Source organism: Elgaria multicarinata, chromosome 1 (genome assembly GCF_023053635.1).
Source record: "Elgaria multicarinata webbii isolate HBS135686 ecotype San Diego chromosome 1, rElgMul1.1.pri, whole genome shotgun sequence".
NCBI lineage: Eukaryota > Metazoa > Chordata > Lepidosauria > Squamata > Anguidae > Elgaria > Elgaria multicarinata.
The window spans coordinates 27,757,256-27,782,546 of NC_086171.1; the positions used below are offsets into that span (position 1 = coordinate 27,757,256).

Genomic DNA, 25,291 nt, shown 5'->3' on the forward strand with positions numbered 1-25,291 from the left:
TGAGCCAATTATTTGGGCACACCTCTTGGGTTGGAAGATGGCAAGCCCAGATATGTGACTCATGCAGAGATCAGAAGGCAGGCTTCCTTAGGGCCAGGTGAATTGGACGCATCTTTTCATCTGGTGTGACTAAAATGCTCTGGTCACACCTGATGTAGAGATGTGGCAGAACCACCACCACACACGTAGGGTGATTAGGAAGAGGGTAAGGCCAAAGCAATACATTCATGCAGAGATGCAGCTAGCATTCTTCTCCAAGAGGGAAGGACCGAGGCAGGGTCCTTGAATGCTTTATCTCTCACAGCACTCTTAGCAGTTCCCTTGCAGCACACCTGTATAGCTCTACCTGCAGTTTGGATATAATTGCCCTAAGCACAACTCTTGAAAGCTGTGGGAATCCTAGTTGCACAAAGAATTACACAAGAAAATATTAAGCAAATGCTACTGGTAATTAATACATCTATTGGATACAAGCCATTGTAAACTATTAATTAGCAGTGTGCCCAGAGGTTAGATAGGCCAAGAACATACGTAAAAGATTGCACAATCTGATAAAGGGCTGTTAAGTATACTGATTTATAGCAAATGTAAATACATGCCAGAGTAGCTATTTTAATATTAATGTTTTCTTCAGCACAAAACAGGAAAATTTCCGTTGTTGCGAAAATATGCTAAGCAAAACTATAATTTCCACCTGCTTAGTTATTGTGATTTTTGCTACGGTGAGATAATTCCATGCCATGTTCGCTGGGTGTTTGTGGCAAACAAAATCAAATTGTCTTGTTTAGTGTGGCTGAGTCCCTAGTGTTTGTGTGATAACTGTAATTAGGAAATGCTGACCTTGTTCGTTGAAGCTTCCGGATCCACAAAAATACAGCTTAACATCTGTTGCAGATTAATTCATTAATCTTTACTGTTTGTGAACAGAATACTTACTGTGCAAAAGGCAAACCAGGAAACACAGAGACCATGAAGAACTAAATAATTCTATTGTGGTTTTTGCAATGTATGGATCTGAGAAAATAATTGTCTGAATAAAGAAGTTCATTTTTTTAAAGACTGAGGATAACAGAATGGAAGCAAACTTCTGTTGGCTAGGGTGATCATATGAAAAGGATGACAGGGCTCCTGCAACTTTAACAGTTGCATTGAAAAGGGAATTTCAGCAGGTGTCATTTGTATGCATGCAGTATCTGGTAAAATTCCCTCTTCATCACAACAGTTCAAGCTGCAGGATCTATACCAGTGACCAGATACAAAAGAGGGCAGGGCTCCTGCAGCTTTAACTGTTGTGATGAAGGAATTTCACCAGGTGTTGCATGCATACAAGTGACACCTGCTGAAATTCCCATTTCTTTGCAACTGTTAAAGATACAAGAGCATTGTCCATCTTTTCATATGGTCACCCTACTGTTGGCTGCATTACCTCCTATCCAGGTAGTAAAGGAACACCAGAATGTATGGCTTTGTTGTTTATCCCTTGTGTTTTCTGGTGTCTGTTGCTGTTTTCAGCATTTGGGGAGGTGGAAAGATCACCATATTTACAACTGGCTCATTAAAACCACCAGTACAAACTCCAAGTGTTCAGCATCTAATACAAATTAAAGTGTGTGTGCTACATGTCAAATACCAAAGCCTATGACCCTTTCATGGCAGTATGGATGAACATGAGTACATTGATTAACATTTTAGCCAAGTGACTGGCATATATATACAAGCTTCAAATGGTTGCATTTTTTTGGAGCTAGCTCCTGCCAATACCCCTCCAACCCAGTGAAAGGCTGCTCCTTCAGACTTTGCCCATTGAATACAATTACTTCCATTTCATCAATCATGGGCCCTAGCAGGATGAGGCCATTTACCTTTATCAAGAGGTTTCTTCTAGAAAGGTTTCTTCTAGTCACATCTTCTGCCTGAAGGGTTGCAGGCAACTGCATACATTCTTTGGGTCTGATGATGAAACCTCACTATTTAGTAAATGAGCCACAACCCACATGAACCACAGTAGGCAAGTCCATTTTTTCACTCCTCTCCTAGCTGGAAGGATTTCCCTCTCCTGACTGCTTGCTTAGTCATTGCCTTCACAGATATTCTGGCAATTCTTGCCCAAGAGCATATTGTAGGCAGAAGTCTTAAGGCATCAAGTTCTCTCCAGCTTTGCAGATGTCCTTGGTTCATCTTTTGTGCTTGAGGTTGTTTGACGGACATTATTCCCATCCCACCCTGAGACAATCCCTCTTCAGTGCAGGCATCGGACAGATTACCTCCTAGAGCAGGTGATAGGCACCTGAAGGGGTGTGTGAGAGAGATGGTACCAAAAGCTCTTTTAGCCCAGTGCTTTAGCTATCCAAGCCAAGTGCAGGCATGGTCCTGAACAGAGTGTGACCCATGTCATCACAATCTATGACTTGCCAAGCATGCATCCAAAGTTGTTCCACTGGAATATCAGTTGCAGGAGCTAATCAGGTGAAAATGGACCCATCTCTGGATAGATATAAAGCGAAAGAATGTCCCTTAAAAGCAACCATTAGCATTTATATAGCACTGTTTCAAATGTTTAAAGTGGGGTGGACAATGTGTGGCACTTCAGACTGCAACTTCCATCATCTCGCACCACTGGCTATACTGGCTAGGGTTGATGGGAATTGGGGTCCAAGAATTGGAGGGCCACATGTTGCACATCCCTGGTAGAGTATATTGCTATATGGCTAGAGGGTGTGGGAGAAAGGTTTCTGGAAAGTGGAAAAGGGGATAAACAATCCCTTTTCTTTTTCTTTCTAAAACCTCCCTCTATACTGTAAGGAGGGTAAGGGTTTTTCTTTCTTTCGCCTAAATGCATAGCTAGAAAGCTCCCAGAATATGCAAAAATTGTATTTTGGGGGGAATGGCCTAATTTTGCTGCCAAAATGAACATTGGGCAACCAAGGTTTAGGATTAGAGTACAAATGGGAGCTGCAATAAAATGTTGCAGTGTGGAATGCTGCAGTACGAAATCCAGACATTCCATTCCCTCCTCCCTCTCCATTTAGTCAGCAGCATTATGTGGACACTACCGAGCACACATAGCCTGCATTGGGTTCTCCTGTTTCGTTTCTCCACAACAACACCCCCGCCCCAAATCTTGTGTACTACAAACTTTGGGACTCCCTGCAGCCAGCTGAGACCACCCTCTTGTGCATGGGTGGTACCATTTTGGCTACATGAGCTCCAACTCCGGGAACTCTCTCCCACAACCACCCCAAATTCCCAGTTTGCATATCAAACTTAACCCAGAGAAGGAGCATCCCTGGGTTGGCTTAGCCTCAGCAGGAGTGATCAGGCAGCGGAAACAGCAAGCTCACTTGCTTCTGCTTTGTTCACATCCACAGCCTGAATAGCGGCGTGTGAATGCTGCTACCCCAATGACAGATGTGGCAGTTTTGATATTGCTTCTACCCTAGTGTTTATCTTCTTACACTTACATCATTTATCCTGCTTGCAGCGTTTGGCTTCTCAGATTGCTAGTTCAGTTTTTAAAAGGTTATAACGAAGATATCTGATTGAAGATCTAAGATTCCCCCCTCCCCCGCTTCTTCAATCCCTAGTTCCAACTGACAGGTTGGATCTTGAGATATGCAAGTGTAATCATACAGGACTTCTTACCCATTGACACCCCCAGCCACTGAAGATCACATGGGACAGCTGCAGTAAGAAAGGAGTAAAAGGCCAAAATCAAACTTGGCCAGTTTGCACAAACTTTATGCTGGATATAATGCATTACTCTTACTGAATATGCTATTTGTTAACTCTTTCTTCGTTTATATAAAAAGACAATCTAGCAAGAAGGGTTTTTTATTCTGTTTTACACTGTGTAGTACCTTACGTTGTTATACAATAAAAGTGGCAGGCTTGAGTTGTAACTCAATTAAATCAGGCTCCACCCATTCTCCTGGGAGTTGAAAATACATTGCTGTCATGAAAATGACAGTTCTTTAGAGAACCAACTATGATACGGTAGGCATGATGGCCAGAAATGAAGGAGAAAGGTAAGGAAAAACAGCTCAGGCAGGTAAAACCTGAACACATCAGTGATAGGATTAAGGTAATTTAAGAATGCTCTTTAAGGCTTCTAGATATTATCTTTATGACACTGAAGACAGAATATCTTGGACATTTTACTTGCTTTGATTAATCAAAGCCTGATTTTATTAGAGATGGACAATTCTGACAAGTTCACTGTCACTCAACTTGTTGGATTTCCAGTTACATTAATTCTTCCCCATTTTCACTGCAATTTGTGAATTTTGTCTTAAAATGTCCACATGAAAAATGGTAAATTCATGTGCATTTTTGTGCCTATTTTTTTCAAATGTAGGCATCCTCGACAGTAGGTGGTGATTTGGGCTACATTTCTCTCTAACATGCACATTTTTGTGTGCATTTCCCCCTAATATGCCTTTGTATTTTAATCTTAGAATCAACTTTGCTGTGTGGTTTTATCCTGGTTGCGCTTTTTATACTGTATTTCGTAATTGTGTTTTTAACCTGTTGGATGTTTTTTGTGGTTTTAATTTTTGTGAACCGCCCAGAGAGCTTCGGCTATTGGGCGGTATAAAAATGTAATAAATAAATAAATAAATTTGTGAACTGCCCAGAGAGCAATCTGGCTATTGGGCAGTATAGAAATGCAATAAATAAATAATTTTGATGCAGTTTTTTTAAATCAACGAACTTGCTGACAATGTTTGGAAAAGTGCAGGTTTTGGAGAGCAACTACATGCAGGTTCACACAGAAGTTCGGGGAGTGTGAATTAGGTAGGTTTGCATCAAGCTGTGAACTCAATTAAATTTTCATCCATCCCTTGATTTGATCACCTTGAAGAAATTATCCAAGTGCGGGAATAAGGGGTTAATGTCATCTTTTGCTTTTAAGTTGTTTGATCCAATAATTTCATATGTTAACTATGAACTGAGTTGTGTTATATTTGAACCGCTTTGGGGACCTGTAGGTCAACAGCGGGATACAAATTTAATAAATGAATAAAATATAGTATAAAACACACCACACATTTAGTCTGTCAACATGTAATGCCCTGGGTTTATTTTGTGAGAGTTCTATCACAATTTTCCAGGTGGGATTAAAAACCTTAAGGATAATGTACGCCATTGGAGTGGGCATTCAGGCTTCGGTACTGACAAAGCACTAGTAGTAGAGTCTTAAGTACCATTCTCTTCACAGAAGAGAGGGCAAATATTTCCAAAGGAAGGCACCCGACAGTTGTGGTTCTGGCCTTGCAGCCTTCTGGAGAATCTTAAAAAGGAAAAAAAGCTGGCTGTTTTCAGAAACTGGAATGATGATACACGTACAGCAATTACTGCATTCTTCTCCCTTATAGCCTTTTCTTCTTAAGAACAAGTAAAGAATGAAGTCTTTAACAATTATACAATAAAAAAATATAATTTGTGATCAAAAGAAGGGCAAGACAACATAAAAACTCCAGTTATAAGGACTCCATTTGCATACTTGATTTAACACCACTATTTTGGTGTGCAAGGAAATGGGACAACAGAGGGGGCTGTATGAAGAGCAGCAACATAACTTTAGTGCTTTAAGTACCAGAAACTGCACACATGTTTGTGAGCTGGTAGAATCCATGAGACTTCATTTTTAGCTTGTTACTTGCCTTATGATATTAGAACAGGAAGATCCCATTGAATAGTACATTCCCCATTTTTAAACTGATGCCTTTTAAAAAAATTCTGTATGTATGTCACCATTTTTCACATGATACACAGAAAACTCAAGGACCCAGAGGGGGAACCAAGTTATGTTAATACCATTTACAAAATACCAAGGAGTCCACAGCTACCTAACACATTTACTACAGCACAGGAACCAATGAAGGTACAGTGTACAAAAAACTGTAAACACGGCACAATAAATAGATAAAACAGCAGGTTCCGCACCATGCACATGATGTGATGACACTTCATCTCTATACAATCTCACTTCTCACACTCTTACTTTGTTGCAATTCTCCCTCCCTCCCCTCCCACCCCAGCCCCAAGTGCAAAGCATCACAAATGAACGGTTCTGTATTCAAGTAACATATATACAAGGGTATTACAAATATGCAGTACTGTACAGATAATTGCTGTAGTCTTAATTTACAGATGTTGATTCTTTCCTATTAACAGTAAGAAAAGAAAAACCAAAGCATGAGAGATGGGCATTGCTGTCAAGTCCCCACAGCTGCCATGGAAACGCAATGTGCTAGATTCCATCATCCCTTGCATTCGAATTGCTACTGATGCATAGCACCTAAACAAGTTCCCCAAGGCTGCAGTTCCATTACTATGGAAACTACGTCACCTCCATTGCTACTGTATTGTCTGCTATATTGTTCAGTGCTGGCTTTTCTGTTTCATGGTTTTCCCTGTAAAATAAAAAGAGGAGAGAAAAGCACACACACATAAATATTCAAAAAAGACACAACAACCAAATTAGTTTGTCAAAGGCCCCATTTAAGAACATTGTAAAATTGATGTGTGTGGGGTTTTTTTTTATCTTTAGAACTTCAATATAGCATCACGTTATTCCATTCATTTCTGATTCAAGTCTTCCTCTGTTTGTGCAAATGTTGCCAGGACTACACCATCCATGTGCAAGAGGGAAATATCAGCAGGATCGGGTGACCAAAGCTTGCAGGATGACCAAAAAAAAAAAAAAAAGAAAAAACCTTAAGGAAAAAACCTTAAAGAAACTCCTAAAAAAGCTCAAAAATTACTCAACAGCTTGGAATGTTGACCAATACTGATGGTTGTGGAAACATGACAAGCGGGTTGTATGGGGAACGGAATGGACTGGTTTGAAGACAGTGGGGAAATACACACAGATATAAATAAGGTAGAAAGAGAGAGAAAAAATCTCATTGTCTGGACAGGACATTTTCTGATTCACACCAACAAGCTATTTTAAATGTCTGCAGGGACAGGTGAATTCTGCCCATTTAAATTAATGGAGAAATCTACATTTTAGCGTAACTAGGATTGGACACAGGTGAGTCCACCCAATCCCTGTAATGTCAAAATAGAGAAACAAACCCAAATACAGGCAAAGAGTATTGAGCATGCTCAACAGCCACATAAGGCTGATCGACTGATGGAGGGGGGTGGGAATGGAAGAGGAGGGGGAATGGAACGGAGTGGTTGGAACCCTGAACTGAAGCACTCACACAACATTTGTTCCATGGCCCCACTTTATATACTAACAGCATTCTCAATTCTCTGAGTGCCATTGCTTATGTAGCCAAAGTGGTGTCACTCACGCACAAGAAGGAGGTATCAGCAGGCTTGGGGAAAGTTTACAGACGTATACAAAAAAAATTCCTCATTTTGTTTTCCATGAGAATCAAGCCAGAAACATGAAAAATGAGTATTTTTAATCCTCATAACCCTTTAAAATGAATGGCTAGAAGGTTTCATAGTTCATAAAAAGAAAAACGGGTGGGAGAAAAATGTGAACCAACTAGGTTCTGGGCAGGAGCTGTTTTCTGAACAGCAGCACCAGTAGGACCCCTTTCTCCCTGCAGGCAAACTACTTCCAAAATCCTGAATTTCAAAAGCAGTTTGTAGAATTGCAAGAATCTCCAAGCTTGGGATGAACCTAAACAAAGCTCTTTGGACCCTGGCCATTTAAACAGAAGTAAAACCCCTTCAACTGAAAGTCTACTGTCACATAACTGTATTTAGAACAGGGGTGTCAGAGAATACAATTCCCCAATTCCAACTGCCTCCTGCAAGACATTACACCATTAAACAAAGCTTCATTGTTTAACACTTTTTATAAAAGTTTACCTGTCTCAGACACAAGATCACATCAAGATGTCTGATCACATCGATCAAACACAAAAGACATTAGTATGGTCCTTCAAATCCAAATCACAAGAAGTTTCCTTATTAAAGAATTTGTCCCTTTTGGAACAAGAGTGACCAGAGTCTACTTCGTACTTTAAATGCACGTTTTTATTATTAAAATATTCATAACACAAAAGTTATAGGCAGGTTTAAAATATATTCTACATGGATGATTTTGTTGTTGTTGTCTAAATGGACTCACAAAGTACAGGAGAATTATTTTTCAATGGTAAGATAGTAGTTCAGAAAGATCTTACCAGTTTATTTTCTAACATAAAGGCTTACCTTGGTACTGTGTCCACAGAGGATGAAGCTGGCACCTTGGGCACCTGACAGTTTGCTGCAGCCAGCTTTAAGGCAGATGATGGAACAGCACTTAGAGTCCTAGGTATGTGTCGTGCATTGAGCGTAGTAATAGAGTTTGCAGTGGCAACTGACGAGGGTACAGTTAATCTAATGTTGTTCCCAAACAGAACCTGAGTTGTTGCAGAATTGGCAGAAGTTACTTGGTGACTCAGTGCACTGTGGGAACTTGAAGTCTGTGTTATATTTGAAGGCTGTAACAAGGTTGAACCTGCTGTTGATGATGAGCTTGTATGTACAAGTGCTGTAGGTGTAGTACTACTGAGGTGTAAGCCCTTATATACTCCTATGGAATAAGAAAAACAAACAAACAATGAGAAATAATTTCAAAATGTCAACATTAGATTAGGGCATGAACCTATGCATGTTTAGACAGAAAAAACATCCTACGATTCCCAGTTTTCGGCTAGGGAAATGCTGGGAGTTGTAGGGCTTTATCTGTCTAAACATGCCTAGGATTGTGCCCTTATTGACTTAACACACATATAGAAAAACAAGACATAAAAATCATTACCGTTTCTTACCTGAGGCTTGAAGGATGCCATTCACCCCAATTCCAAGCACCACATCATCCTTCATTTTGAATCCCATGAGCTGTTCTGATGTAACCAATGCTGAAGCAGCAAATTGAGCACTAACAGAATCCAATGTCTTGGAAATAAAACCCTTTTTTAAAAAAAGAGAAAAGAAAAAATAACTAAGACGTCACACAGCAAGCTATAAAACATATACTACAGTAATTTACTAACTACATTTTGAGCCCCCTTTTCAAATAAGAGTCAAAGTTGTTTAGTTTTATAAAATTAAATAATTAAGGGTGCAATCCAATGCAGTTTAGACAGAAAAAAGTACGACAACTCCCAAAAATTCTCAGCCAGCTAAAGTGGCTAGGGAATTCTGGGAGTAGTAGGGCTTTTTTGGCCTAAAGATGTATAGGATTGCACCCTAAACTAATGATACTAAAAGTCACAATAGTTAAAGCAGTCAGATCCACAAAGGTGATAAAACCAAGAACTGAAAAACCATGAACTTTTCTAGCAAAAGATCTGACCCACTTTTTTCTCCAAAAGGGCACCCAAACATATGTCAGAGGAATCCAACAACACGTTTACTCACACGATGATTCTTTCTCTTCCCCTCCACAGCCCATCATGTCATATGAAAATGTGCTCTGGAGGGTTCCCCTGCCTTTCAAAGCTAATTTTGAGGGTGCATGTGGGGCTGCAAGGGGAGGGGGAATCACTTCCTCCTGATTCTGCAGTTCCATCAGCAGGGGGATGTAATTTAATTTCCCCCCTGTATCTTCATTCCCTTGTAAAAAAAAAAGCAGGGGAACATTTCCTCCAATGGCCCAGCAGGAGGCAACTCCACAGTCCACCACACTAAAAAGCCCTGCTTAAAATCTGTTATTCCTTAAATGCAAAAGCATAGTGACTAGAATTGGGAAAACATTATAGATATGATTTGAAATCAAGTACTGGTAGTTTCAGAACCAATAACTTAGTGCATTACACACAGTATTCTCCTGCTCTAAAGATGTCTGCAAAAAGCCCTGAAAAGTTCAGTAAACCAAGCACAACAAATGTTTATTAGCAATGTTAATACATTAATCTCTAGCACCCTTGAAGTATCTAAAAGGAACACCACTTGCATTATCCAAAGGTTAAGCTTTGAATCTGCAATGGAGGAAAACACGTACACACACATGCAGTCTAAATTAATGATGTTATCTGGAGTTTTTTTTTAAGAACATGTATACCATGTCTTTAAATACTGAGTTACCTCTTTTTCTGTTAGGAGGGAGCAGCCGCAATGCCTACTATACTCACCTGTAGCATCCCTTCTAAACACTCTAGAGTATGGCTAAGATGTAGATTCGAGCGAAAGCCACTTTCTTGTTGGTTAGTTGCAAGGTGCTATGGCAACAGTTGACAGTTAGAGATGAACCCTGGTGGAAAAAATGAGGGATAAATCATAATACAGACAACTCCCTCACCTGTGAAGCGTTCGCAGAAGAATTACTATTTGCTTGCTGTTGATGAATTTGTGCAAGCTGCTGTTTCTGCATTAGTGCCAGTTGCTGCTGATGTTGCTGGTATTGTTCGGCTGTAAATGCTGAACAAAATATAAAATAAGAGAATACCATATCAAAATATGTAAACCTTGTATGCACATCCCTTATCCTATAAAAGGAAACTCAACATGTACAGGTCTGAAGCACAGTACATATGTTCAGTGCTCCAACTCCAGTGGGAGCTGGTGCTAGCTGCTCTTGTAAAACACAGCATGCTTGTACGTTATGTACACAATTAAAAGCGTGGCTTGCTGTTCCACAACAGTCAGTTACCACATTATAATCACCACACTAAGAGAATGTCTACAATTAACTATGCATTAGTCAGATGGAATTTGTTCCCTGCTCCTATTTTAGATAGTGCCTGGTTTCAACTTTAGAATTAGAATATCTGATGAGGTTTTAATCAGTTTCCCTCAATTAACCCACCTGGGGGGGAAATCCAGTCAATAAGAACGGAGCTGGTTATGCTGATTTACAGAGGAATGAAGAAAGACTGTGTTATACTACTTATTTGTCTATGGAGATTTCTAAAAATAGAAAATAGAGAGGGTTCATTGCAGTTTTCATTTCAGTGCACCTTAATGAAAAACTCCCTGCTGCCACCTTTTAAAGCAGTTTTAGGCTGGAGAATCCGCTAAATTACAAATCTAGTCTAGACCACACATTAGCAGCTTTTCCAAATTAAAATGCTCAATTCCAAATTCTGGTGGATGTTCAAAATGCAAACATGAGTATTCTGTACATTTTCTGCATCAACTACCACTGATTATCTTAGAAAGGAATATCAAAATCTCCTAAAACAAGAATCTAAGACTTATTCAATATAGTCTAGTTTTTTTATTGCAAACTCTAAACTCGAGAAAAGTACAATACATGCGAGGCTTCCAGAAACAAATTAACTGTGTACAACTTCATTCAATGCTAATTCACACATATAAAAAATGAATGAAAAGAGAACACGAACACACACACACACACAGATGTTAAATTTAAAAGACACTGAAGGAAGTTTTTTCACACACAACTTTTTTTTTTTGAGCAACAAATTCACAATTGTAACACTGCAAGTCAGAACTTCTTTTTACAAGTTCAAGAGCAGTATCTAATGCTGCCTGTGTGCCAGCAGGACTCACTGCTAGCGCTTCCTAAGCAACTGGAAACGAGCTGAAATTATAGTTTCCAGAATAGAACAGGTCAGTGGAGCTAGCAGAAGGGAGCTCCACTGACATCTCCCATTCTGGAAACGAGAGCTTTGGTTTGTTTCCAGCATTGCTCTGGCAAGTACTAGCTTCATGTTGTGCCAGCAATGGGTCCTGCTGCCGAAACATACCCAGCAGAGGCGCAGTGGCAGCATTGGGGATTGCCCCAAGTATGTAGCTTTTAGTATGTTACACAGCAGGAAATTGTCAAAGCTTTTGAGATTTTCTCTCTCTCGGGCCTATTCAAGCATGGGTAATTAAAACATGGCAGCCTACAACACAGGGGTCGCCTACATACAGATCATACTGGCTTGAGCTTTCATAACTTCTCATAATTGAGCTTAATTTGAATCTCCCTTGTGACTACACTTTTAAGCAAAAGATATGCATTGCTGCCAAGTAAGTGCTTTTGAGATAGTGCATCAAATCTGTTATGCAAATACGTTGCTTGTGGTTTAACTATCTGGAGAGAATTATATACAGCTCCACAAATAAATTATCTTAAGGATATATATATGCAGGGAAGTTATTCAATACAATTAATTTCATATTCAAACTAAAGTCCTGCATGCTTCAATTTCTAGTCAATGCAGAGATACACACATAAATATTTGGTAGCAATAGCAAGGTTAATGTAATATCAAAAGTGTAGTTGAAAAACAACAACACCCTCTTTTCATGGAGAAAAGGAGCGAGAACCGGGTGGTACAAAGTAAGCAAGCAACTATCATGGAGATGGCTGATGTTTCACTTCACACAGAACCTGGTTCTCAGTAGCCTCTCCCCACCTCTGGCTTCCCCTGACTCACTGAAGGATAGTAGCAAGAACTGGCTATGAAAGAATGTCTATATTGGCTGGGTTACAAAGAGCTACATTAGGCCTGTCTAATGAGATTTTTTTCTGCTGCTGCTTCAAACAGCAAACCTTCATATCGTACTAAACTGCTGTTGAAAGTCACCTCAGTTTCAAACGTGGTTTGCCATGTCACATGTGAAGCTGTTATTTGAGATAAAACAAACCTGGCACACTCTGAAGCAATATGAACGTGATGTATATTTCATTTGATTCCAGACCATGGGGTGTAAATTTGAATTGAATACTTCTAAAATGAATATCTATCTCTAAAATGCATACCTCTAAAGTTTAAGACAAAAGCTATTAAATGCCTAATCCTAAACAGTTAAGCACAGAAGCTTATTACTATACAAAGAGTTTGGCATTCTCATTTCTGCATATGTTTATATTAAATAACTATGTCACTGAAGACCATTCCACAAAAAATGAATATTCTACGTGGAAGTCACTTCTGTGTAGGAAATTGGACAATGTGACAAATGTGCATGCAACATTTTATATTTTTTAAGTGATCTATGGCATTTTATTATTTATTATTTATTTATTTAGAATATTTATATACCGCTCCCCATTGAAAAATTTCGGAGAGGTATATAAATATTTTAGTTTTTTTACTGTTTGTAATTCGCCCAGAGAATGTCAGTGATTGAGTGAATTAGAAATAAAATCAATGGATAGACAGACAGATAAATAAATAAATAACAACTGTATTTGAGGATCATGCAGTTTCCAGAATAAAAGTGACTTCCATACAGAAACAAAGCTTGGTTTTGAAAAATATTATGGGTGGGTAAAACTCATGAAAGAATTTAAACTTGCCTGTGAAGGGAAGGATTTCTCATTAACCCCATCCAAGTACACTGCCAAGACAAACTGGGGAACTGAAAATATTTTATGAAACTTAAGATGGCACTTTCAACAACTCCCTACCCATCTGAAGAACTGGAGTTGGAGCTTTAGAAATCTGGGTGCTTACATTCTGTAAATTGATGATTAATGAGAAACACCCCTTTTTGTGGGCAAGTTCCTAGCGATCATGACTAAAAATGCCCTAAATGATGTGGTTTTGTCCATTAATTACTCTCTAGGGAAGTCATGCAGTATCTTTTCTTTGAAGGTTTTAAAGGTGAAAGACTAAAGACAGCTGCAAGGGTCAGCAAGTGATCTGCTAGAAATGCTTTAAAAGTCGAAGATATCCTATTAAGCCCCTTATTAATTCACCATGAGCTCCAACTCATAGGGCAAGGTGGCAAGATCAGAGACCGTTTTTAAAAGAAGTTTCCCATATAGTTCAAGAAATAACCCCTTTAGATTCAGGGGCGATTCTGATAGAGGATGCTTTTAAACAAACAAAAAAGTTTAGAAATCCAGCCCTTGCATGCAGTTAAGGGACATGCTCAATAGCAGCCATAGATTATTTCAACCTGTTTAGATACCACTGGGAGCCTGAGTGTGGCTTTCTGAAAGAAAGAAATGGGAAGTTTTCAAACTTTCTGCATGCCTACAAATTCCATAATCTCTACCTATTGCAATGTCTAATTCTTCCTTAGTGAGTTGAGAAAATGAACCCAGAATTTTGCGAAGAAAAACCAAAAGCACAAATAGTGCAACCAGCATAAAGCAGAATATGCATTATTTCCTTAAACTGTATAATTTAATCTAACCACAGATTTTAGTTTTTCCATTGACACAGAAGAATTTTAGATGCATAGTTTTATAACTCTTCTTACTGAAGTTTTGAAATTTTTTCGAATTTAAATAACTATCTTCTTTTAATTCTAGAAATTAAAACATTTCTAAACCCTCATCACATCCAGAAATTGTGGAGCAGGTAACAATTTCTTTGTGACCAACTACTCGCAAACATGCAAATCAGACATAATATTCCAAATAAATTATCTGCCTTATTTCTCACAATAGTAAAATACAAGATAGGAAATAGAAAGATTAGCATTTGCAGCATGCAATACAGTTTTGTTGTGTTTGAGTGTACAGTAGAGTGATTTCTACGCTTAATAGCCTGCCTTTCAGGTTTCCTTCTCAGTTTCAATTAGTGAGACTCCAGGTACGGTGTTGTCACTTTGGGCACTTTTGGTGCCACAGATTGCTCTCTACCCTGCAATTTATTTAATTGGCCAGTAATTATTTCATATATACTTGAAAAATTATTTAAGGTGCTTTGATACCACCTTTCTGAATTCAAACAAAGCAGTGTACTTTTAAAAACAACCACCATAACAGTAATAAAATAAAAATATAATCAAACAATAAAAGTAACATTAAAAATAATATTATAGTTGGATTACTCGTGGTCATGATAATCTCTTACCATACTAAAAAATAAGTGTAGCTGTGTTCACCACAAGAAAAAATCCAAAATCCATGCTGCTGTGATACTTTTATTAAGCTAGCTAAAGATCACCCCCATTTTTAAAATTTTTATTTTTGGTACAAGCTTTCGAAATTCCCACATCTCTTCTTCAGGCACAAAGGTGGGGGAAGGAGAAGGGCAGGGTAAAGAAGGTGACTGCAAACTATATTTGCAGACAACATGACTACACTATCCAGTTGTCTTTCTCCCTCCTCCCAGCCTTTTTAGCATTGTACCCACAGAACAGTTCTGGGAATCTCAAAAGCTTACACACACACACACACACACACACACACACACACAATGTGGGTCCTCTTTTAGTTGGCTTAATAAACGTATTACATCACCATGACTTTTCGGAATTTTACCATACTGTTAAATCTATGAAATATTGTAGGTATTTATCTTTTTGCAAGAAATTCTTTCAACAAGTAATTGCGGGGAGTCACAAAAAAGATCGTAATGCTTCAAGAATGATTATAGGAAGCTTTAAATAATCTGAGATCATATCATAGAATTTTTTACAGTGATACATTGCATCTTAGCCCCATGCGTGATGTGTCAATGTAAAGGAGTGTTTCATGCAATATCCACAGTATTCCCATGCCTTTTCACTTTTTTGCTCAAATGGTACAAAGAAGAAAAACTCTACACAGGTTGGTCGGTTTAGGCGGCACATATGTTTAATAAGCAATGTTACTAGTAGTATGCCAACTGATATGATCTGTACACAGAGGCCCTTTCAGGAAAAGCAGTCAGACAGCAACATTAGTTGACAATTATTGTTAGATTTGAAGTCCTGAGAAGTTATCAGTCATAGTTTTTTTTCCTTCTACAGTCCATGTCACATTTATCTTTTGAGCCAGAGTTTGTATACTGTTAATAGAGGGCTTTCAGAATGGGTTCTTCATAGCAATTATGCTTAAGAACAGGCCTCCCTATACACATATTTAATTTTCGCTTTCAATGTATATTACACACTCTGAGTGAAGTGTGTGAAATGGTCATCCATAAAATTCATCTTCAACACAAGAGGTTCAGTAATGTGTAGGACACGTTACAATATGTTGAAAGCCACAAAACATATACAGTAAGTATAATAATGCCTGACATTTCTCTAAGCTCTAGGCAAGTTTGATTTTGGATAAAATCAAAGTTCTAACTTTCTAAAAATCCCTTTGAAAAACCACTTATTAGCAAATGAGCATTGGTTACAGGAGGAATAAAGAATGTCGAGGACACCAGGAATGTCTATTAGGTTCCTAAGCAGAAAAAAACAGCCATTTAGATGCTACATAAAGTTATCATGATGGTCTGAACAACCAAATCAGTACCAGAGATCTTCACACTTCTATTCTGAAGCATCAAAGTTTCCTACTTTTCCCCCACGAAAAAGTCAAATCTTATCATTTACAAAAGTTACCATTCAAAAGCTATGAATGATTTCTCAACAAAAACACACCAGATTATCACCAAGTCAATGAGCCTTTTTCTATGCAGAGCCAACACTCAAGGTATCCAGACTGATACTGTCTTTCAAATCTTTCATCAATATAGTTGGGGGAATTTAAAATATACATTTAATAGTTTTCTATTATGGCCCAAACCAAAGAATTCCACAGTCATCATGGCTTTGTGTGTTTCTTGAATACTAGCCCCCACTGTTCCCCCTCTCCAAACAACCTAAAATTTCCATCATGGGGATCTGCTATTTTGCTTTAGTTGGCCAAAATCCAACAAGAGCATCAAAAGTAGCTTCCTGGGTTGTGTCCATATACAGAATAGATACCTTCTGCTTACTTGTTTACCTTAATTTACAGGGCACTACAGAATTTGCCTCTGCATATGCTAAACAATGAGGTATGTCATATGGTAATTATATACAGACAAGGCAAGGATGTCAGGTGTGTGAAAGAGAATAACTGGGTTCAGACACTGCTGAAATAACCCACACAAATAACCAATGATGTGCCGAGTGGGTTATTTAAACCACCATTGGTTATTGTGTCGTGTGATGGTCAGCATGGGTTATTTTGGTTGTCTACAGAGTCACTAGGCACGAGCAAGGGGGGAGGGCGGTATATGTTAATTAATGCACAGTTGCTTAATAATCCACTCATATTTGCTTATTTAACTGATTGTGTGGGGAGTAACCAACTGTGAGTTGCTTATTAACTCATCATTGACTATCGCGGCATCCAAACGCAGCTAATATCTCAAAAACATCATTATGGCAGCGTTCAGATGTCATGATAGTCAAACAGTGGGTTAACAGTCAATTCACAGTTGGTTATTTTGTGGGTGCACCCCACACAATCAGAGAAATAACCAACCGGGAGTTGGTTATAATCCAGTACATTTACTAACTCATTTCCCTCCCTCTTCCTCTCAGTCCTCCCATTTGTATCCCATCATCTCTTGCTGCCAAAAATAGAATTCTGCTGGCTTGAGTAGAGCAGCAGCTGACCACTCTTGCCTAACGACTCTGTAGTCAACAAAAATAACCCATGTGCCCTCCACACGACACGATAACTAACTCTGCACATCGTAGGTTATTTCAGCAAAATAACCCACAGTGTGTTAAAAAAAATCCTGCCACACAACACAATAACCCACGGTGGGTTATTGGATTATGTAACCCATCGTGGGTTATTGTGTCATCTGAACCCAGTCTATATAATTTAAAATAAATGGATTAATATCAAGCTCCCAAGTGACATTAACTAGTTCAAGAAAAGTTTGATGCAAGCCTTTAATGTTTGACACTACAATTTCCTTGGGAAACCCAGTATAAAAATCAAATTTAAAATAAAGATCTTAAAAAAATATTCTTCGTTTTGTATAAATCACACTGAACATTTTAGTTAAAAAGGAATCCATCTCTCTGCAAATTCCTATGCCTATACTACATTCTCAGACCTTACTTGAAAAAAGTTTCTTTCTTCAGACTGCTCTATTCTCACATGCTGCATTAATAAATGACCTACTACATTGTATCTAGAAAAATTAAATCCAAGACTAGACTTGCTAAAGAAGCTACATCTCAGGTTAAAGGAGATCTAATAATCTAAAGATTTTTTCTTCCTTTCTGTATATATAAAATAGGCAAAATATACTGATGTGTTGCTTATTACATTTTATTCATGGCTCAATTCTTTTGCACTTAAATAATATGTTCAGCCTATATTTCTTACTCAAATACAAGATCACTAGGAGAGAAGCTAATAGTAGGAACAAAAGTGAAAAGTCTCAAAAAATGGGGAGATAAAGTTTAATTAAGGAACACCTTCTCTTTAAGATTATAGCTAAATCATAAGACAACTTCACTTTATTATATGAATTAATGGATTCTCAGTTTTAATTGGTAACAGTCTAAAGAAGCATGATTTTCATCTATGTTGCATCTACCTTTGGCTTCAAAAGAATTCTTTTATTAAAATATTATGAATTATGTTTGATCTTACTATGAAGCACAGTAGTCAACATATTTCCAACACAATAGGGCCTGTTCACACGTAACAGCAGCAAATTGTGAGTTAATTAACCCACGATTCACCAAGGCGCATGCCTGGTATGTTACATAGCTTTTTTGAATTTTCAGCCTCTAATCAGTCTATTGGAGGTTGCTATGTGATGTCCAAACCTAGACACTATAGGTTAATTGTGAGTTAAACAACCCACAGTTAAACTAACTACTAACTATAAATTAATTAACCCACAATTTGCTGCCATTATGTGCAAACCAGGCCATAGTTACTACTAGTGTACCAAAAGCAAAGAAAACAATGGCTCCTATGTAACTGAATTAGGTAAGAATTTCCCCCCAACCATGCTTCATTTTTTTCTACCTATAGGAGACCAGCTAGACTAAATAGATCTGAATCAAGGCTAGAATGCATCTATACAAGTTAAGGCAGGGGCCCAACTGACTTAATTTGCACATATGCATTCTATTCAAGTTAATGCTTCTGTCAATATTCTACAGGTTTCTACAATATTTCAACAAATTTCAGTAGTGTTCGTTGTTTCTACACAGCAGTCTAAAATACAAGCTGTGCTTATTAGCAAATATTCCCCCAATCATAAACTTTTCAGAATATTATCAAAGGAAACTAGAGAGAGTAGCCAGGGTGTTTAGCCACTAATCAGGCCTTTTACCATTAGTCACTGACTATACTATTAGTTAAGCTTTCGGTTAAGGATCCAAACTGCAGGGAGACCAGTTCAGGGAGATCAGTCTAGAAATCTTAACATTTAATACATACAAATCTAGAAGACTTAACATTTAATATATACAAATATTTCTCAAAGGCTTCCTCAATTTGTTTAGACGTGTTTGATTACGGAATTAATGGCTATGAAAACTAAACTAATATAATTTTTAGAGCATAAATATTCATAACTTTTAGAAATAAGAATATGAATCTAGATCAGGGATAGGCACAACTCTCAACAGCCCGTAACTATGGCCACTTGGGGATTTTAGGAGTTATAGTCCAAAACATCTGGAGGGCATAGTTTTGCCAATCCCAGATCTAGATATTGTTTGTTTTTTAATTTATTCACTATTTTGCTACTAGCTATTTTCAGTATTATGGAACAGATTTGGTAGTATTAATATAATAATAATATTAACAACAAAATTTATTTCTTACCCGCCTCTCCACTTGGATCGAGGCGGGGAACAACAGTAATATAAAACACATTAAAAAATTATTAAAAACATAGCATACATGATTAAAACATCCTTAAAACTTCCCGAAAACATTCTAAAATTTCATTGGATAGACCTGCCGGAATAGATCAGCTTACCATTTTTAACTGTTGTAAACTGCCCAGAGAGCTTTGGCTGTGGGGCGGTATATAAATGTAATAAAATAATAGATAATAAATAAATAATAAAAGACTGTCAAGTTGACGAATCTCCTCCAGCAGGCCATTCCACAGTCTAGGAGCAGCAGAAGAGAAGGTCCTCTGGGTAATACCCGTCAGCCTAGTTTTTCAGGTCTTCCCAGAGGACCTGAGTGTGTGGGGAGGATTGTACAGGAGAAGGCTATCCCACAGGTAGCCTGGACCCAAACCATGTAGGGCTTTAAAGGTAATAACCAACACTTTATACTTCACTCGGACACTAATAGGCAGCCAGTGAAGAGATTTTAACTGGTGTAATGTGGTCACCCCCAGGTGTACCAGTGACCAACCTGGCTGCCATATTTTGGACTAATTGATGTTTCCGGACTAGGCACAAAGGTAGCCCTATGTAGAGTGCATTGCAGAAGTCGAGCCTCGAAGTTACCAGCGCGTGCACTACCATCTTTAGATCTTCCGACTCTAGGAAGGGGCGCAGCTGGCGTATCAGCCGAAGCTGATATTCTAAATGTGTATCTCTATTTCAAATTGACTGCTATTTGAATTTTCCTCTCTACACTCAAGCATACCTACCTAACTAAAACCTTTCTATTTAGCCTACAACTTTTATTTCCAAGTGCTTTATGGCATAGTTTATGAAAAACAGTTTACTTTGAACTCCAAATTCCACTTCTTCAAATCAAGGCAAACAGAATACTGGACAGTAGGGAGCCAACTGAATTTCCTGCAAAGTACACTCAAACACCTCAAGCTTTAGGTCACAATCCTACGGGATGCGCCCTGTGGACTCATGAATCCAATGTAGAACAGCAGGTGCCTTGCACCTCCTGCTCTGCATTTTAGCTAGATGGTTAGCTTCTTCAGCATTTTAGCTGAAGGATTTTGCCTGTCTATTATTGGAGGCTTCGGGGAGGGGGAGAGAAGGAGGCTGGGGATACCTTCTAGCTCCACGTCTCCAGTGTCTTTCCCTCCCTTCCCACTGAGGACACCACCTTTCCCCCATCTCCACACGTCATTTTGCAAGTGCGGAGAAGTAACCAGTGCAGTTCTCTCCGTGTTGGCTACAAGGGGGAGGGGCGCCGTTTCCTGGCTCCCAGTGAGGAGCCCCGTCTACAAGCTCAGAGACAGGAAATTGAACAATCCTATGTCCCCCCAGATTAATAATAATAATAATAATTTATTTCTTATCCACCTCTCCCTCTGGATCGAGGCGGAGAACAACATTAGTACAAAAATACAGTATAAATCAGATACATAAAATTAATATTTCTAGGGGACATAAGATTGGAGTTTTAAACTGGTTACGGGAGCAATCATAATTTGTTGTGTTTCCTAAATTAGCAAGATGTAGATTTTTATTATTAAAGCCAAAATCTAATTTACATATTTGATTAACCAATGGTTTGTGCATATTTTTCTTAAAAAAAGAAGTAGTCTATTCCACACATGACAAAGCAGGTACTCTGTTATGGCAACTTTCCAGCTTCTGCATGTGGACTGTTTCACCGATGCTGTGCTGAAGTCACCGGACCGTTTTATGCATGACACAAATCCTTGGTTTGGATGTTGCACCCTCCAGTTTTTCTCCTGAACATCTAATTCAGACAAACCAGAGTTTGCTGCTACATCTGAATCAGTAAACTGGCTTGCACTTGTCCTCCAAAGCATCTCTGAAAATCAAAGTTTAGAGCAGGTTTCCAGTTTTGGTTTGGAGAACAAGCGCAAAGCATATATTTGCCAGGTTCAGATACAACCACAAACTATGGTTTGTCTAAATAACTACGTCATGTATGGAACTGGAACTTTGATTTTACTGTCTTCCATTTTTTCAAAGTCAAAGCCAGTTGTTTTAAGTATAGTCAAGGGCATGATAAGACTATATGCTCAATCCCCAAAACTGTTTACTTGAAAGTAAGTCCTACTGTGTTCAATGGGGCTTATTCGCTGGCTTATTCAAATGTCTTAAGAAAACTGCTAGGGACAAAACTGTTGATATTCTTTTATTCTACAATGGTAGAGGGGTTTTGTTTTTTTAAAGACAATTCAAATATGCACTGCTACTGAAGAGTTCAACATAATTGAAGATGCCACTGGCTATTCAGGCTCTTATTAGTTTCACAGAAGAGGAAGTATACTATTGACATACCATAAATCATCCAACTGTCAAGAATTACGTTTGACGGGTACACATTTAACCAGCAAGTCCTCAATCCTGTCTGTTTGACTGAGACTAGTGGAAAAACTGCTGAATAAGTTTTTCCAATGAGAAATCAGCTTTCTTTCACAGTACAAAACATCTGACATCTTGATCCTTTTAACCAAGAGTTAAAGGCTGTTTGTTAGGCAGGTCTTTCCATTGTTAGGCATTTTATGTACTATGCTAGAAGCTCTTTGGTTTTAATCTGTCCTCATGTTTTGTAATTTTATATTTTTAACTTCTAAATTTTGCACCCTACCTTAAGGATCGCGATTGAAAAACAATTATAGTCTAATTTAATAAATATAATAATATAATAAATATAAGATACCAAAGAGTTGTAACAAAATTAATTATACTTGTAAGAAGGTAGATTTATAAAACTATGGTGATAAAAAGGTGTTTTAGACATAGTTAGATCCAGATTTAGCAAGACTTAGAGTAGACCTACTGAAATCAGACTTTCATCATGATTAACTTGTCCCATTGATTTTGATGGGACTATTCCAAGTATGATCAAGTTTTGATCAAACCCACTATATTAAAATTTAGATTTAACCTTCCAACATATAATATCAAATAGCTGAGAAGAAGTTGAATTATTGTTGCCAAAATTATTTTTAGAATTAAGTTTGTCAAAATCAACATACCAAAGTGTGCTGAACCACTGCTACTTTTACTTTGTATAGAGGTACTGCATGTCTGGGTCCCAGGTTGTGCTGTGCCTGTTCGATTTACACTTCTGTGTAATTTCCTATAGGAAAGTTCGTCATTGTCACTGTCATGTAGGGATGGTGTCCGAGGCCTAAAATGCCGCCATCTACATGATTTGATATTGACTAGTATCTGACTGAGGTCTTTAGAGAAAGATCTGTCCGAGGTATTTGTTTCTGAGGTATTGGCAAATTGATTGATTGAAGAGTGTAGTTGTGAGGAAAGCATTTCTGAATCCAGCTGGCAAAATGCACTGTTGTTCTCCGAATACGCTCGGTCCAGTAGCACCCTAAAAATGGGAAGATGGACTTTTTATAGTATAACAAGCCAATGTGACATTTCTATTCCCACTCCAAGCAAAACTTATAATACATAGCCACGTTAAGAAGAAATATCTGAAAATGATTGAGAATTCTGTGACAAAAACCTTCCCAAACCAGTACATTGACATATGGTAAACAAACAATGCTGTTAAGACATAAAAGTGCAAGTCAGCTTTACATCATTTAATCCCTCATGGCAGCATAACATACATATATGTTCCACTTTCAATTCAAATAAAGTCTTTTAAATTGTTTTTGGGGTCATCTTTTTGTTAAGCTTTCTACAGAAGCACGCGAAAATCTACAAAAATCACTGCACATCAAAATACTGGAAGATCTATAGATTAGTGATATCAAAGGTATTCCCCAAAGGATCACAGCAAAATACTGTCTTTTAAAGATGTTTGAGGAGCCTTAGGTTCAAGTATTCCCTCACCCCTAACATATGGTGCTTTCTTAATTTCTTGTCATGGGTCTGAAACAAACCACGATTCAACCATTCAAACCAGAATTGGGAAGGACAAGCTACTTACCTGTATCTGTGTTTCTTCAAGTGGTCGTCTGTGAACTCACAAATATGGGTTATGTACCTACACAGAACAGTCATTTAAAACATTCTAGAGCTGAGCAGAGTTCTAGGAGGAAGCCCCAACCGCTCCATGCATGGCTCCCGCCTGCCACTCAGTTCCGTGTCCACTGCAGTGGAAGAATATATCGACACAGGAAAGAGGGCTGGGTGAGTTCACATATGACCACTTGAAGAACCATAGTTACAAGTAAACAACCCGCCTGTCTGTGTGGCTCACACATATAGAGATGTCTAGTAAGGACTGTAGAGAGGACCACCCTGCCAAAGGCTGCATCCATACGTGCTCTGATATTTAAGTGATAGTGCTTAATGAAAGTTGAGGGCCAAGCTCAAGTTCCAGCACTGCACAGCTGGGGAAGCAGATTGCCCCGGAGAAAAGTGGATGACCATAACTGAGCGACTGTATACCTGAGGAATATAGTTGACACAAACCACTTAGCAAAATATTATAGGGATACAGAGTATCCCTTCCTTGTGCCCAAGTGGCACACAAACGAGGGGAAGTTCAGAATGAGGCTGTGCATTGTAGATAGAATGAGAGAGCCCTGCAGATGTCTAGTAAGTGGAGCTTGAACTCCAACAAGGAGGTAGAGTGAGGAAGAAACATTGGTAGGACAATATCCAGAACCAAATGAACCTGTGACACCACCTTTGGGTGAAAGGAACAGTCTGGACACAAAGCCACCTTATCTCTATGGAATGTTAAATATGACTTATTGTGGCGAAAATCACAGAGCTCACCTTCTCTGCGTACTGAAGTAAAGGTGGTGAGAAAGGCCACCTTCATAGTAAAAGGTCTTAGGTCAGCTGTAAACATTAGCTCAAAGGGTTTCACTATTAAACGTGCCAGTACCACTGATAGCCTCCATGCTGAAATAGCTGCCAAGTATACTCTTGAGTGATGAGAGTGTAAGACCCTTACACTTTTAAGACGACGAAGAAACTCAAGTATTCAAGAAAGGTGACAGAACTCAGGACTGTCCCATTAGCTGCGAGGAAGGTTGAAAATACCTCCCATTTAGCAGCATACAAAGCCCGAGTGGAGGGTTTATGGGAGGCAGCCATTTCCTACAATACCGCTTTGGAGGATTGGTAAGTTGCCCAGGGTTTCAAGACTGAGGTGTCTGACTTTTCCCCTGTACAAGGGAGACGAAGAAAGGCACAGTCAGACAGAAGAAACAATGTTGTGAACTACTTTGCCATGGCCATCATGGGCTTATTAGGATACAGGTGGCATTGTCATCTATCTTGTTCACAACATGTATGATGAGAGGAAAGGGGGAGGAAAGCATAGTTTAGGGTGTGTGTCCGTCCCCCAAATGAGGGGTAACCTGCCCTATGCAGAAGGCCCTGCATTTTTAGTTTCAGCTTGTAGAAAAAGGTCTACAGTAGGCGTGCCCTACAATTTCAACAGGTGTGATGTGGTGGTCAGAGACAGCTCCTATTTGGGAGGGGTCATCCTGGACCAACTGAGTGATTCCATGATTGTATTCAACATGCCTGCAAGGTGGATGTATACAGGAACAATGTGAAAGCTACGTACCAGTCTCCGAAATTTAGTGAGAGAAGCAAAAGGAAGAGAGACTTTGTTTCCTCTTGCTTGTTGACGTAAAAAACAACAGTGGTGTTGTCTGTGGCAATATGGACTGAGCATCCAACAATGGTCAACTTGAATGCTCCGAAGGCCACTGAGACCACTAACAATTCGAGTTGGTTGATATGCATAGTTTGTTCTTGATAGGGCCATCAGTCATGTACCTTGAGTGAGCACAAACTAAAAAAGATGTTACCATGGCAGAAGGTGAAAACAGTCCCACCAATAGATTTGCTGAGATAG

The 25,291-nt window shown here is 38.7% G+C and overlaps 1 protein-coding gene across 5 annotated transcripts in view; it reads right to left on the reverse strand.

Annotated features, from left to right (window-relative positions):
• Nucleotides 1-5,060: 5,060 nt before the first annotated feature.
• EPC1 (enhancer of polycomb homolog 1) overlaps nucleotides 5,061-25,291 on the reverse strand; it is a 69,543-nt gene continuing 49,312 nt past the window's right edge. For 3 of the 5 annotated variants that reach the window (XM_063125467.1, XM_063125473.1, XM_063125460.1), the window contains 5 exons: nucleotides 22,479-22,831; nucleotides 10,256-10,374; nucleotides 8,784-8,925; nucleotides 8,182-8,545; nucleotides 5,061-6,416 (listed from right to left, as the gene is read on the reverse strand). In XM_063125467.1, coding sequence (XP_062981537.1) covers nucleotides 6,344-6,416; nucleotides 8,182-8,545; nucleotides 8,784-8,925; nucleotides 10,256-10,374; nucleotides 22,479-22,831 — 1,051 coding nt within the window. In that variant the 3' untranslated portion in view covers nucleotides 5,061-6,343. Of the gene's footprint in view, nucleotides 6,417-8,181; nucleotides 8,546-8,783; nucleotides 8,926-10,088; nucleotides 10,208-10,255; nucleotides 10,375-22,478; nucleotides 22,832-25,291 lie in introns of those variants that run through there. The other 2 variants (XM_063125487.1, XM_063125480.1) reach the window with 2 other exon arrangements.